Consider the following 13,847-nt stretch of genomic DNA (forward strand, 5'->3'; position numbering starts at 1 on the left):
ATTTTCTCGTTATTTTTATCAGAACAAAGTCGTTGAATATTTTCGGAATGCTGGTTTGGGAGTGAAGAAAAAATGTGTCACAAATTTCGTGTAAATATAATCTTACATAAACAATTCCATAGCAACTTGTTTTCGGACGTGCGATTTACCAGACGCAAAACGCAAAATGGCGAGGCGTTAAACTGCGAGAAGAAAATGCGAGACATACCTGCGACTATATATATATATATATATATATATATATATATATATATATATATATATATATATATATATATATATATATATATATATATATATATATATATATATAGACTACCCGGCATCCTTTGGATAACTGTGAGTTTCGGGGGTCATCCATATATGACATCACGCCTGTCACTTATCGTCACAAAAACATACTAGACCCCACATTAAAAAAGAGGTCATACCTTTTAGAAACACCTATTTAGGCTCAGTATGGGTCTGACAACTCTATTCCTTTATATGCTGAGGTCCCAAAAACAGGTCAAGTCCGCCCCCCCCCCCCCCCAAGATAATTTCAATTATCTGCCCTTAATAGTCGTCACTAAACCCGGCTCTGCTTGTAAACATTTAGCGTGAACCACAGCTCACCAGACCATGTAGGGGTGGGGGCTGAAGGGAGCACGCTATCCAGTTCAGGGGTCGGCAAAGTTTTGAGCCTGAAGAGCCAAAAGTTACAATTTACAAAATATAACAATTTTTTATTTATTTTATATATATATTTTATGTTTATTTTTATGTCAGAATGTTGTGAGTTTGAACTGAAATGAATTAAAATGACACGCTATGAATGTGTTTAGTTTCTTCATTAACCTTTTATCAATCAGTTGCATTCAAGAAAACTTTATGAAAACTTACACTTCGAAAAGTCCATTTCTGGATGTTTCTAAAAATGACAGGATCTACAGATCCAGAGCGGTTTGATGGAATGTTGATGGCTATGGCCCAGCAATGTGAGGGTGGTATTCATGAGCTTCTTGATGCCTTCTTTGGATTCCTAGCTCGAAAGACTGATTTTTATTCTGGAGCTGGAAAGGAACAAGCACAAAAAATGGTCAGGGAAAAGTTTGAACAATACAGAAAAGTAGTTGCTGAAAGAATGGAAAAGGAAAAAACAGAGAAAGAATTAGAAGAGGAGGCAAGAAAGAATAGCCAAAAAAGCAGAAGAAGAAAAGGAAAGACTAAAGGCTGAAGAAGAGCCAAAAAATCAAAGAACTGACTGATGAAGAGGCAGAACGATTAGAGAAAGAGTTAAAAAAATAATGGTACCAACACTGCTGAAGAAAGTGATAAACCAAATGATTAAAAAAGATGAAAATAAAGAAGATTCAAAGCCAGCCAGTGATGATGAAGAAGATGAAAAAGATAAGGGAAAGCTTAATCCAAATATTGGAAATCGTGCTGACACTGCTAATTACTCATGGACTCAAGCATTACAGGAATACATTATTTATAGTTTTTTTTTTATACTCTCTTTTTTTCTTATACATCGTTTATTAAAATATAGATAGTTTGTGGAGGAGATTCTTACATTGCACATAACATCAGGTAAAGGGAACGATCTCTTTTTATAAAGTATGTACTTCTATATCCTTTAAAGTTGAATAATTAAACATACCTTATAAAAAAATAAATAAAAAATAATTGTAAGTTTCAATTAACACACAAATAGCTTAAAATTATATTCTACTATTTTTAAAATTATAATAAAGTTTCTTTGCGGAATTTTAAATCCTTATTTATTAATAAATAGTTTATTGTGTAAGGTTACTGGTTTATCTCCCCTGATTGTTTTAGTTACAATCACGGCCGATAACTATTGCAGGTTAATATTAGTATTAGTTTAAAGGAAATCTAAACACTGTGTTTCGTGTGTTGATCAGAAACGAGATTAAAACATGTTTAAAGAAAATTAACGAATATGTTAAACATAGCCACTACGTCCCTATATAATTATTCTACGCCAATTATCGGGATGTTAAAAAAAATACCCTTACCACACTTACCCCACTAAAAAAATCAAGCCAAAAACGGTCAGTAGTAGTAGGATTAATAGTTTAAGCTTTTATTTTTACATTAAGTTTTAAATACAAGTTTATTTCGATGACTCAAACATGTATCGCATCTCTAATGATTTTCTATTCGAAATGCTCGGCCTAAAACTAACCCTAAAGTACAAACAAATGTTTAATACCTAGTAAATCATGTATGACTATCTGTCTGTCATTGTGTTATGGTTTGCTGATAAAATGGGTCGAGAACAGGATTTGTATGGAAACCCCACTCGATTGCTCTGGATAACGGAAATAAAGCGGGCCAGCGTCATTCTGCGGGCTGTGTGTTTTTGTTTAAATACATTTAATAACGTCAGGGTAAAGTGATTTAGGAGATTGATCTGTAGTATGAGTAAAAGTTGTGAGTAGAATAATGAATAAGTGACCAAAGAATAAGTGACCAACGTATCAAGGAAATGATGTTTAGCTTACGGTTTGTTTTTTATTTAAACAATTTAATGAAATAGTAAAATTCAGAATGGTTGCTTCCAATGTATCCACATTATTTTATTTGTATTATTTAACTCTAATATGTATTCGTAGGTCTGTTTTTAATGGAATAACAATTCTTGATAAATCAATCCCAACACGCAAATGTTGGTGTCAGAAAAAATAATATATTTTATAAAAGTTGTAAGTGCATAAACGTTTTTTCTTTATTTCTCGGTTCCATTTGACCCAGGCTGGGTTCAAGCAGAATTTTTTTACGGGTCTCGTGCGGGTCACGGGTCTGGTGCGGGTCACGGGTCTGGTGCGGGTCACGTGTCTCAAGTCCATGCTGATGGTGGCTGACCTTGAAGTAAAATGTAGTGCGTTATTATATTTTAAATTCAGTTGATTTTTCTTATGTTTATTTAGCCAAATAATTTTTGGTATTAATGCATTCTGAAACATGCAACTTTTAAAAATAAGAAAAAAAAAAACATCATTATGTAATCAAAACATAATTTTATGCCGCTAGTTATAAATATGTTAGAGGCAAAGCAGGCGAGCGATAGAATAACGTTAGTAAGGTAGAATTATTATAGGTAGGCCGGTGTTATGAAAGTGGTCTTAGGTATTGTAAGGGTATGAGAGTGTGTATATTGTGGAACGCTTTATATTAATACAATATTCTCAGTGTGTTACTAGGCACGTTAGGGTGTGACGTTGGAGAGTAGGAATTTGTTGTTAGAAAAATAATTTGAGAATAGACCATATGAAGTCGTTGACGTTCCTAAAACAATACCACAAGCAGCTGATTAAATACGTATTAAATACGTACGATTATACACGTGAAAAAAAAACAGGCTTTGTGTTGCAAATTGAAGTCAACATAAAACTTTTTGATGTTGACCACAAAAGATGATGACATATGTTGTGAACACACGGACATGCCTTTACGTGCGATCACAACATATAAGACGAAGAAACCACAAATGGGTTACACACAAGACTAAATGAAACAACAGCTCGTTAACAATAAAAACGTGTAATACTAGATCCATATACACTAGTCATGTTCGTCTTGTTTATGAAGGCCGAGCTTGGACTTTCAATGTCGTCTTACAAGAACTGTAAAACATGTAAAACAAAAGGCCACCATCATATTTAATCATTAACCAACCCAACAAACAACCCACACTGATCAATGTGATTGGCTCCATTTATGTTTTAGTTGTAACTTAAATGTTGCATAAGTTTGACTTTTGCAGGAAACGTAGAGTTCTCGTCAAACGTTCTTTATTACAAAAGTATTTGCTGCTTTCAAAGTTGGTTTCACACAGATAGCAGATAGCTGTTCCATCTTCTGATTGTGGGTTTTCTTCTTTCCTTATTGTTGTTGAGGAGACTGTATGTTTGTAGATTACGTTTTCCTGTCTCTTTTTATATTTTTTGCAGATGTGTTTTGTTATATATGAATCCATATTTGCATGTGATTTTATTGCATGTGATTCGCTAGTTTGTGAAAAGTTGGTACTTGCTGTTCATGCCTGTGACACAACATTAATATTGGTTTAATTTATTTATTTTTTTTCGTGGATTGTTCGTTGTATTGAAAAAAAATAAAATAACCCAGTTATTTGCAACTGCTTACAGATGATTAAATTGAAGTTTTTCAGCCATACAAAATACATGTTGCTTTATTTAAAGCTTTCCGATTTGTGAAAAAAGAAGAATGATAAGTGAAAATCCCAACACATATTAAATCATACAACATATGAAGCTGTGCACAAGCATGTTGAATGAAACAATTACAACAATCCCCATATTTTTTTTTCAATTACTAGCAATATAATGTTTAAATGTATTTAGAAACCAAACTTGTGTATTATCTACCTTAATATGTTTAAATTAGAAAAACAGGAAGTAACTGTTTACACATCTCATTAAATTTAATGCGTGTCGGCATAGAAATAGGGAATGTTGTGATGGTGCAAGTCAAATGCGTCGCGAGTCGTGGTGACACTATTTAGCGGGGTGACACAAAGTCAAAACAAAATAGTAGAGTAGGCTCTATAGAAGTAATATGTTGTTCACAAGGTACGTGATTAATTAATCAAGTTAAAAAGTCTATTAAGTACAAATTGACGAATCCGTTAAGGGAGGAAGGAGAGGTGGCACCTCATTGCAAACCTGCTAAATATAGATAAAACATCGCTACATACAACTGAACAAAATGCAGAGAAAGACAAGATTAGTTGAATAATTTATTTTAGAGAAATCTATGGGAACTAACTGGAACATGTGATATTGAATCGATGTGTAAAAAAAAAATAATTATAAAAGAAGCTAAAAAAAACATATAACGCTGTATAAGTGTAGTAAATTGCATCTTCAAGTCATGCTAATTACAGGTAAAAAAAAGAATGATCGATTGAAAAACCGTATATTTACTGGTCTCTACTTTATTAAAGTTTGATGATACACTTGTCCAGAGTAGAAGTATAAAACGACATCTTCAGTTGATTCATACTTTTTAGTGCTAGTTAATAGTTACAAATTAAATCATATAACTATGACAAAAGTGTTTAGCCTACATAATAAAACATGTTAATTCCGAAGCCATAGTTTGTCCAGATTAAAATTGAATGGTTTAACGACATTATAACTGTAGAAGACGGCAGTACACTGGTGTGTGTTGTACTGATAGAAAATTGGATGGTTTAACGACATTATAACTGTAGAAGACGGCAGTACACTGGTGTGTGCTGTAGAAAATTGAATGGTTTAACGACATTATAACTGTAGAAGACGGCAGTACACTGGTGTGTGCTGTACAGATAGAAAATTGAATGGTTTAACGACATTATAACTGTAGAAGACGGCAGTACACTGGTGTGTGCTGTACTGATAGAAAATTGAATGGTTTAACGACATTATAACTGTAGAAGACGGCAGTACACTGGTGTGTGCTGTAGACAATTGAATGGTTTAACCTAGTGGTCAGATGTCTGCTAGTCTCATATATCTGTGGCACTCGTGGCTTAGTGAGAGGACGCATTACTGTGTTGAGAAATATTTTTATTAGCTTTAATTTTTTTTAAACTGTTTCAAAGAAAATTATATTTTTTTGGTTACTGCCCATTTAAAAATCTAAAAAGATTCATAAAAAAACGTTTTAATAACAAGCTTTTATGTAATAATGCACTAAAAAGTAGAAAATAAATTATAGACTACTATTTAAATAACTAGAAAGAAAAGCGTGGGTCACTTTAGTATCTATTGGATACCTACACTAATGTTTAGGAAGACACCCACGCTTTTCTTTCTAGTTATTTAAATAGTAGTCTATAATTTATTTTCTACTTTTTAGTGCATTATTACATAAAAGCTTGTTATTAAAACGTTTTTATGAATTTTTTTGTCAGTACTTTACATGTTTTATTTACAATAGAGTTCCGTGACTAAAATCATTGCGCGCCTACTGAACATCACGTTCAGTAGGCGCGCAATGGTTTTTGAACGCAGCCATTGAACGTGATGGCGCAGCTATTGAAGGTGATGACGCGTGTGGTGTGGTTGGATAGACATGCCTACTAATTCGGTCCAAATTTAAATTAATTCATAAAAAATTAATTAGGCATCCAATTAAGTCAAATTTAGTTTCAGATTGCATTGTCTTCATGTCTTGACCCACGTGCCTACTGTGAATCGTGTCGGTCAAGTAGAACTGTCCGAATTTTCACTCCTGCGTTTCGGTCTAGACTGACGACTGGCGACTGACGAGGAAGTGAGTTAAATAAAAGCTTGAACTGGTTCTATCTACTGACCAGTCCTTATAAATCTTTCTACTGGTTCTATCTACTTACCAGTCACTTATAAATCTTTCTACTGGTTCTATCTACTGACCAGTCACTTATAAATCTTTCTACTGGTTCTATCTACTGACCAGTCACTTATAAATCTTTCTACTGGTTCTATTTACTGACCAGTCACTTATAAATCTTTCTACTGGTTCTATTTACTGACCAGTCACTTATAAATCTTTCTACTGGTTCTATCTACTTACCAGTCACTTATAAATCTTTCTACTGGTTCTATCTACTGACCAGTCACTTATAAATCTTTCTACTGGTTCTATCTACTGACCAGTCACTTATAAATCTTTGTACTGGTTCTATCTACTGACTGGTCACTTCGTAATTATTTTAAATGTGTGAGGATATTAACACTATATATTTAAAATAGTCATCTACTATTTGTGTCATTCTCAGTGGGGCATAATATCCCTTTACTTTTAGCCAGCTATAGAGAGTTGTGCGTTATCTCTCCAGACATGATTAAAATACAAAAATTAATCAGGAATAAAAAAATTTGCGCAGACTAAAAAAGGCGGTGAATGTTGATTAAAGGAAACAATCCAAACTTAAAATGTATGTACTTTATATAGGTTGAAGTTAAGTATTTAATCATAACTCAAAAAATAAATAAATTATTTAAATTTTAATCGAAAAGAAAAAGGTTTTCTTAGCTGATATTATTCTGTTTAAAGAATATAATAGAAAATATCGTGATGACTTAAAAAAATCCTTCTTTGTTTACAAAACTTTTATTGTGTAATGTTACTGGTTTATGTCCCCTGATTGTCTTAGTTTTTATCACGGTGGATAACTATTGCAGGTTAATATTAGCAGTTCACTAAATAGTAGTTTAAAGGAACTCTGAATACTTTGTGTTTCTGATGTTCAGCAGAAACGCGATTAAATGTTGTTTAAAGAAAATTAAGTAAGATGTTTAACATAGCCACTACGCCCATTTATAATTATTCTACGCCGATTTTCGTAATATAAAAAAAATGCCTTTACCCACTTACCCCACTCAAAAAAAACCCAATCAAAAACATTCAGTAGTGCTAGGATTGTTAGTTTAAGCTTTTATTGTTACCCTAAGTTTTAAATATGAGTTTATTTCGATGACTCAAAAATATATCGCTTCTCTAATGATATTCTATTAGAAATGCTCGGCCTAAAACTAACACGAAAGTACAAACACATGCTTAATACCTAGAAGATCGTTTTTGACTATCTGTCATTGTGTGTATAACGTTTGCTGATAAAATGGGCCGAGAACAGGATTTGTATAGAAACCCCAATTGATTGCTTTAGATAACCGTGTTGCAAAATAAAGTCAACATAAAACTTTTTGATGTTGATTACAAAAGATGATGACATATGTTGTGAACATACGAACACGCCTTTATGTGTGATCACAACATATAAGACGAAGAAAACACAAATGTGTTACAAAACAAGACTACATGAAACACAGCTCGTTAACAATAAAAACGTGTAATACTAGATCCATATACACTAGTCGTGTTCGTCTTGTTTATGAAGGCCGAGCTTGGACTTTCAATGTCGTCTTACAAGAACTGTAAAACATGTAAAACAAAAGGCCACCATCATATTTAATTATAAACCAATGTCGTCTTACAAGAACTGTAAAACATGTAAAACAAAAGGCCACCATCATATTTAATTATAAACCAATGTCGTCTTACAAGAACTGTAAAACATGTAAAACAAAAGGCCACCATCATATTTAATCATAAACCAATGTCGTCTTACAAGAACTGTAAAACATGTAAAACAAAAGGCCACCATCATATTTAATCATAAACCTAGTCAACAAATAACCCACACTGATCAATGTGATTGACTTTATTTAAGTTTTGGTTGTAACATAACATGTTACATAAGTTTGACTTATGCAGAAAACGCAGAGTTCTCGTCAAATGTTCTTTATCAGCAATGTGTTTGCTGCTTCCGAAGTTGGTTTAACACAGAAAGCATGTAGCTGTTCCGTCTTCTAATTGTGTGTGTGCTATTAATGACATTTTTTTTAATTAAAGAAATTTTATTTCAGAACAATCTATTATCATCTTTATCTCAATTTTTTGCTCTTGTGTATATAATATGAGAACTATACTTAGAAACTAGCCTAATCAAACCCTTTGAATACAACTCTTTGAGAGCCTGCTTAGCAAGTGAACCTCTGACTTTTAACTTTTCAGATACAACTGAAGGTTTGATGAACTTGTATTTGGGAACTTCTTTGTATAATTTGTCACATGTTGCCTTGTCAAACAGGATAAGATTGTTCAACTTATCACGGACTTTTCCTTTAGACCACTTCTTCTCAGCTTTACCACCGGACCCTTCCTTTCTAGACTTTCCTGCAGTTGTTTTGCTTGCCTTGGCAGCTCCCTTGGCTTCTGCCTTCTTGCCGCCATGTTGGTCGACTTGGTTGAGAATAAATGCAAACGAATAGTTTTTTTTTAATCATTTGTTTAGTTTAATTCTTGATTTACATGACCTTTTTTTGAATATGAGGTTGTATTATAAAGATTATTCAATACCATCCCAGCATGCACATAGTGAGGAAAAGAAAACTAAACTGCTCAATTGCTCATATAGATAACAATTTAAAGCATGAAAACAAATTGCAAGTTCAAGGTCAGAGCCAAATGACATTTTTAATAAAATAGTAAATTGAATTTCTTAATCATGTAGGCATTGAATATTTGACCTAGACATGTTAAAATGACAAACTTGTAGTTTACTTAGGAACATTTAGTTTGAGTTGAGCTGGTGCATGGTGGTACCACTCAGTCCATGAGCCATCATAGACAGCCACATCTTCTTTACCCAGCAAGGCTGCAGATAGTGCCAGAATACATGCAGAGATTCCTGATCCACAGGAAGCAACCAAAGGTTTATTTAGGTCAATTCCAGCTTCTTAAAACAGTTTTTTTAGTTCTTCAGGTGTTTTCATTTTTCTTTCATTTAAATTCATTGTATTCATGAATGGAATATTGATGGAGTTTACTATGCACCCAGGTTTGGTATCTGGACGAGGTTCTGGAGCTTCTCCTTTAAAACGCCCATCTGGTCTTGCATCCACTAAAGTAAATTCAGGCTTCTCAATATTTCTTTTGATGTCTTCAATAGATTTAACCAGATGTTTATTAAAGTGTACAGCAAACTTCTCTTTTGGCACTGAAACAGTTTCATTAGTTGTCTACCCTCCTTCAGACAACCATTTAGGCAAACCGCCCTCTAAGATGCACACTTTTTTATGCCCAAACAATCTAAAGGTCCACCAAACTCGTTGTGCAGAAAATACAGGAAATTGGGGGTTATTATCATACACTATGACTTGAGTATCATTGTTAATTCCCAGAGATCCAACATAGTCACCAAACTCTTGAGGGGATGGTATCATATGTGGTAAGTTTGTTGATTTGTCAGCACATTCATCAATGTCAAAGAATAAAGCTCCTGGGATATGTTTTTCTTTGTATTCATTAGCAGCTATTCTACCTGTATTGGGCAGGTGCCATGAACCATCTAAAATTCTAAACTTGGATGAGCTTGAAAGAATGTCTTTAAGCCATTTAACAGAAACTATATGTGAAGCATTTAGCATTTTCTTCAATGAAATCTAAAACTTCAAGCAGTAAAAGAAAAGGCAGATCTAGATCTATGTTCTTGTTCTTTTAGTATTTGCACAGTGTAGAATCTACTTGAAACTTATTTTATTTAGAGTTTAGAGATAGAATCATAAGATCTAGAATCTAGAAATGATCGTACATTCCTAGATCTAGATCTAGATCTAGATCTAGATCTAGGTTATGACGGTGATTTGATTACGATTGGAAATTATTAGAGTTATCAATAGTATCTATAGTTTTAGCCGAAGTGTCAAATACGGATCGCAGAAGTGGTTAAGAAAAACGTTCTCTACTAATCAAATTAGGTATATAATAAAATAACAGTAGTCCAGTTATAAAACGCTAGCACAGACATTCAATTAAAAGGAGGCTATGCCTAAAAATTATTTACACAAATTATAATTCCTTTATTTTTGTAATGTATTATTAACAAAATCGATTTTATCTTAATACATAATTGATTGCTTTCTATTTTAATCACTATGTGAAAATTTACATGTTATATCCCTTAATTATTCAAATTATGTATATGGGAAGCAACTAGATCCGATCAAATCTTTATCAAATTAATACATTGATTTTTGTCAACACAGTATCTTGTCCACACAGTAAGCAACGAGTTGGCACCACGAGTTCCACAGATGCTATCTTAGAAAATATGGTCCGTGGGTTGGACATCCTGTACAGTGGACCAGGGATTCTACTTGACTCACTAATCCTATTAACAGCTAAACATTAAATACAAAGAAGATAGTACCGAAATAATTACGCATTAACATATGATTACCATTCCTAAAGTGTCTAGTTTAGTTTTATCGTTTAGTTATGTTTTCCCGCCAGAGTTAAAACCTTGTCTAAAACTATGGTACCGATAGCAGATATAACTGCGGTTTTTTTTGTTACTACTATGGCGCTGTTTTAATAAAAGTACACACTAATTAATAAAACACTATGTTCACATTTCTAGTTGGATAAAATGAAACCTAGAAGTTCTGGTTCATGCATACATAGATGATTATAAAAGAAAGTACCCGTCAGAAAGAAATGCTATTATTGCTATTGAAAACCAGTCTTCACGAGCCGATAATGAAGATATTAACACAAACGCGAACAATCTGCATATGCTTACAGAAGCCGAAAAAATTCAAGTTTGAGATAGAAATAAAATTAAGTTATTAATTAATCTATGTTTTTTAAAATCACTCACACAAAATGTGCAGATAGTAGACGTGACATGTTATGCAAAGTTATATTTTTTTAATATAAGTATAATGAAATAGGGTTGTCGCTACATTGTGTTCGTTTACCTATTTAGTACTGTATACCGCGAAGTGTATTTGTGAACTGTCTACGTTCCTTTACTACTAGTCAAGTATAGTGTGGGTTGATCAAGTAATAAGGACATTCATTGCCACTGAAAATAATTTGACGTAATAGAAATACTTCTCTTTGCACATACGTCAGATTAATACGGCCATTTGTCATGCTAACCTATTTTTAAAAAGCTAGGCATGGACAACTCAATGTAGTCTTACAAGAACAGCACCTGTTAAAGTGTAAAGAAAATTGCCACCATCATTATTTAATCATAAACCTAGTCAACAACACACCACACTAATTACTGCGATTGGCCTCATCTGTTTTAATTGTATCATAAAATGTTACAAACGTTTGACTTTTGCATGAAGAAAAGACTTCTCGTCAAATGTTTTTCAAAATGTGAACTAGTGTTGGGGAATCTCCAATACTTGCTATTTATAGATGTGCTAGGGAATATACTGATAGGAAACAACCGAGTTATTAGATCGTCTAATAGACAACTGTCAATTGGACCATTTACCTAGTAATAATTAAAGTTAATTAAGGTAGTTTAATTAACTACTTTGATGTAAAAATAAATGCTCTTTCTTGTGATACATAGATACCTACGATTTTGCTTACCTCAAACTTTTTGAATAATACTAAACACGAATTAATGGCCACATATAGCTTAATTTCCACACTGATATTCATACACACAATTTTTGTAAACAGATACACATACACACACTCACGCACATACAAACACAGTCTCTCCCCCCCCCCCCCGTTGAAGTAGGATTGTTAGCCTTTGCCCACTGAGACGATCTCGTGGTACACGTGCTGGCTGAGTGAGGTGGTCGAGGTGTTAGTTACGTCGCCTTTTATGTTGGGCTTGTCCAGCAGCTTGAAGCGAACCAGGATCGTCTTGCCGTTGGCGTACTACCTGCTAGACCACATCGTCCAGTTGTGATAACATTTTACAAAAGGTAGGGTGTTCGAAGTATGGAGAAAACGTCTGCCAACAATGATGATAAGCTTTGGAAGGTGTGGGGGGGGGGCGAAAAAACGTACCTTATTTGTGGAGAATTTATCGGCTGACTCAATTCCATACTGCGCTTAGAACATCAATATGTACCACATGATATCATTGTAAACTAATCAACCATACTTCTAAAATGTAGTATTCGAAAACAAATCAAACTCAACAAGAACAAACGAATTAGCACAAACAAAAATATAGTTGTTCAAAGTTATTTTATTCAAAAAGTGCCCTTCCCCCATACAATCGTTATCCTACTGTGAAAGGATATCACGTAAATACAACTAGGTATTTGTTTATAAGGGTATGCTTTATTCTTTAGCACGGTATAATAATGTACATAATTTTATAACATTGGATTGTTTCGTTAATCTATGGTCAGTTCTAAGTCTTCAGCCATATAACTTTATTGGTTTTTACCCTGTTTTTAAATTCATCTTTCGTTGTAATTTCTTAAAAAATATATATATATATATATCTCAGTTTAATTGATGCCCGTGCATTGCAATATAATCTGATTAGGTAACGTTTAACTCTTGTCAAATATTACATGTACACTGGGCGTTATGAACACAATTACAATAAGAAGACTTAATGCACTAACAGCAGAAAACAATGATTTGTATTAAATATGTTATGCACCACTATTGGCATCAAGGTCAGCGATTTCTAACATGTGATCTAAGCTTATGTCCAAAAGATAAATAAAATATAATATATCACTAGAACTGTTTTGTTGTCTTTTAAAATGATATTTTTTAGTGTGCTTCTGCGATTGACCCATACATTAATTTTATCTATTCAATCGTTTTAAATGTATCGACACAAATGTTCTATGAATGTAAACGTAGAGTTCCCTGTCTAACTGATATCCCACTCGGCAGGTGAAGTAGAGTTAACTATATTCGGCATATGAAGGGATAGTGTGATCAGCACTATACCCAGCCGCAATGACTATACCTAACGTAGTTCAGGTACCCATCAGAGTTTGTGTAGACTCTAGGCGCATTCATGTTATTGGCTAATTGGATCATGTAACATAACTAATCTGTTGATATTAAAAAATGCTATTTATCATTTTTCTTATTTGTTTAAAATCCGTAAATTACAAGCATCTGTTATAAGTAATATTGAATAGCTTTGTAAATTACCTAATAACAACTTTAAAAATATACTAAAATGTAGACGGCATTAACTTATTGACATGACGCATGAACAGTTTATTGATATGCAAGAAGGAGATGGGAAACTTTAGTGTCAGTGAATCGTTTGAGATGTGCCTTAATTATACATGGTGTGTAGAGGATTATTGCCCACAAACGGTTTGTGAAAAGCCTTGACAATATTATAAACTGTGTCGTGGGCAGGATAAGCACTCTATTTTAAAGTACTGATACAATGGAAGTAGCTAGTGCAGTAACATTAATGAGTATTTAATTTAAACAATGATAATAAAAAAGTTTGATAACCAATTCAATATGACAGGGTTTTA

General features: G+C 33.3%; 2 protein-coding genes across 2 annotated transcripts; one reads left to right on the top strand and one right to left on the bottom strand.

The window, feature by feature from the left end:
• Positions 1-913: 913 nt before the first annotated feature.
• Positions 914-1,216, top strand: LOC131927927 (nuclear migration protein nudC-like). Its single transcript, XM_059283803.1, has one exon. The coding sequence runs from the start codon at positions 917-919 to the stop codon at positions 1,214-1,216; it is 300 nt and encodes a 99-aa protein (XP_059139786.1). The 5' UTR covers positions 914-916.
• Positions 1,217-8,983: 7,767 nt separating this feature from the next.
• Positions 8,984-9,998, bottom strand: LOC131927918 (3-mercaptopyruvate sulfurtransferase-like). The gene is given in 1 exon segment (XM_059283796.1): positions 8,984-9,998. A coding segment is annotated over 1 exon segment (870 nt). The 5' UTR covers positions 9,990-9,998; the 3' UTR covers positions 8,984-9,119.
• Positions 9,999-13,847: the final 3,849 nt, after the last annotated feature.

Source organism: Physella acuta, unplaced genomic scaffold, assembly GCF_028476545.2.
Source record: "Physella acuta isolate Inbredline_101_S28 unplaced genomic scaffold, ASM2847654v3 ptg001447l, whole genome shotgun sequence".
NCBI classification, from domain to species: domain Eukaryota; kingdom Metazoa; phylum Mollusca; class Gastropoda; family Physidae; genus Physella; species Physella acuta.